This window comes from Austrofundulus limnaeus, unplaced genomic scaffold (assembly GCF_001266775.1).
Source record: "Austrofundulus limnaeus strain Quisiro unplaced genomic scaffold, Austrofundulus_limnaeus-1.0 Scaffold1481, whole genome shotgun sequence".
Taxonomy (NCBI): Eukaryota; Metazoa; Chordata; class Actinopteri; order Cyprinodontiformes; family Rivulidae; genus Austrofundulus; species Austrofundulus limnaeus.
The window spans coordinates 49,372-51,687 of record NW_013953883.1 but is presented as its reverse complement, the minus strand read 5'-3'; the positions used below and the strand labels follow the sequence as shown (position 1 = coordinate 51,687).

The following is a 2,316-nucleotide window of genomic DNA, read 5'->3' as shown; positions in this document are numbered from 1 at the left end:
CACACACACACACACACACACACACACACACACACACACCTAGCTCTTTTACTTTGACTTTTTAAACGTATGGAAACTTTCAAAATAAAAGAAGAAATATTATTTTCTCTGTTTTTAAAACAAAGTTGTTTTTTAATCATTTGCAGCTGTGTCTGTTAACAGTGCAAGATATGTGGAATTAATTGTATTTGTTTATGTATATATGTTTTTTTTGTCTATTTGAAATATTTACTCTAAAGTGGTGCTTTACAAGCCTTCTATTTGTTTTTTTCTCCACACACAAAAAACAAGCTAAAATACAAAAGGACAGCCAAAAATCTAAAAACTAAGATAAGTCATTAAATAATTACTACACTTAAACAACACATAAAAAAATTAAAATTATTTACCTTAATTGTAAATATAAGGTGGGTGGGGAAATGCCATTTGACATTGAATGCATTTCCAACCGTAGCCACTACACTTTTTGCAATACGAAAACGTAATACAGGGAAATGTGATTACTGTGGACAAAATGAAACCATAGAACATGTTTTAAAAGAATGTCAGAAGTACAAACAAGAGGGATACTTTATGATAAGACAGTTCAGAAACAATAAGGAAAGGTTTGACATAATAGACACGTTATAAAGGAATTTAGGGAGCAAAAAAATCATGATACGATTTTTGAAAAAGACAAAAAATTTTAACAGAAATTGAGTTGATAGTAGTATTTTTGTATTATTTATTTGTTTGCTTATTTTTTATTTTATTTATCTGTTTGTTTATTATATTTCCTTTGAATAGATAGATTTGAGAATGTAAAAAGAAATACAATCATTTTAGTAGGATATAAATATCTGGGAAATCATCTTGAACCACACTCCWTACCAGTAGGTGGCGGTAATGCACTCCTTCAGTTTATTGCCAATCGCCATTAAACACCACAAGAAGAAGAAGAACCGTAGCTACAGGAAGTGTGGAGGGACATTTTCCGAACGGCAGAGCCTGGCTAGCTTCTGAACATCATGGCAGCACATTTGAAAAAACGAGTTTATGAGGAATTTTCTAAAGTTGTTCAGGTGAGCAGAAGAAATCATTCTGGTTATAGCTTGTCGTTCAGCCGAAGATGAACTCACCTGCTAACTAGCCGCTAAACGGAATGATGCTAACTAGTTGCTAAGTTCGAGAACGCTAACTAGCTGCTAAGCTAACAAAACAATAACAACATCAGGCAATCAAAAAATAAAACGGGTTTTGTACGTCTTTGTTGACTAGTTTGAATTTTTTTTATTAATATTAGGCTAAATAACTTGTTTAACTAAATTATTTTGAATTTCAGCGAGTTAAAAACTAAAATATTGAGTCAGTTAGCCTCCACTAAGTTAGCTAATTTTTTAAGCCCAGTCCGAGTTTCTGAGTCTGTGTTGGTGCGTTATGGGTGTTTTAGAGATTCAGACTCATTAGTTACCCTGCCTCCTCTTTTATTTAGTTTTGCTTCATTTTATTTTGGAAACTATTAATACAGTAGATGGAAAAAATTATGCATCTCACTTTAACAAACTGTTCATCATTTGCTGAAATATCCATTAAGCTGATTTATCTTTCTTCCATAAATGCCTATGGCCCATCTGAATCTTGTCTTTCTAATCATTCTTCGGCAGCTGAAGACATTTGTATTTTTAATAAACCGTGTCTCCTTATTTTTGCTGAGTCATGTTTCAGCTCAGGCTGTTTGTTCCTCTGCAGATCCCTCATGAAGAAGCTCCAGCCAAAAAGCTGCGCCTGTCCAAACCCAGTAAGTCTGCAGCTCTGCACGTTGACCTCTGTAAAGCCACAAACTCCACCGAAGCCCTGCAGTACCTGCTGCAGTTCGCACGCAAACCCGTGGAGGCGGAGAGCGTGGAGGGGGTGATCAGGATCCTGCTGGAGCACTACTACAAGGTGAAACTTTGTCTGGTTTGTTTGCTTTGTTTTGTCACGAGACGGACGCAAAAACACCTGATGATGATGATGATGTCATCTTTCAGGAGACGGATAGCTCTGTGAGGCTGAAGATTGCCTCTCTGCTGGGTCTGCTGTCCAAAACAAACGGCTTCAGTCCTGACTGCATTGTTGACGACGCCATAAACACACTCAGCAATGAGAGTAAGAGACTAACTTTAACATTTCTACTCTCAGAGACTCTTAAGTGCAACAAAATGTATTTAATGGGTAACAAAGTGGATGTTACAGAATATGACCCCTTTAAAGGGATCCAGGATTAGTTGTAACATTAGACTTTATTTGATAAACATATTTTAACTGTAAAATAAAGACTGTAAAAATACTGTAGGC

The 2,316-nt window shown here is 35.7% G+C and overlaps 1 protein-coding gene across 1 annotated transcript in view; it reads left to right on the top strand.

Moving 5' to 3' along the window:
- Positions 1-944: 944 nt before the first annotated feature.
- The window catches only part of ints4 (integrator complex subunit 4), an 11,970-nt gene continuing 10,598 nt past the window's right edge, over positions 945-2,316 (top strand). Inside the window, exons 1-3 of the mRNA XM_014032566.1 lie at positions 945-1,061; positions 1,729-1,923; positions 2,010-2,127. Coding sequence (XP_013888020.1) covers positions 1,008-1,061; positions 1,729-1,923; positions 2,010-2,127 — 367 coding nt within the window. The 5' untranslated portion in view covers positions 945-1,007. The remainder of the gene's footprint in view (positions 1,062-1,728; positions 1,924-2,009; positions 2,128-2,316) is intronic.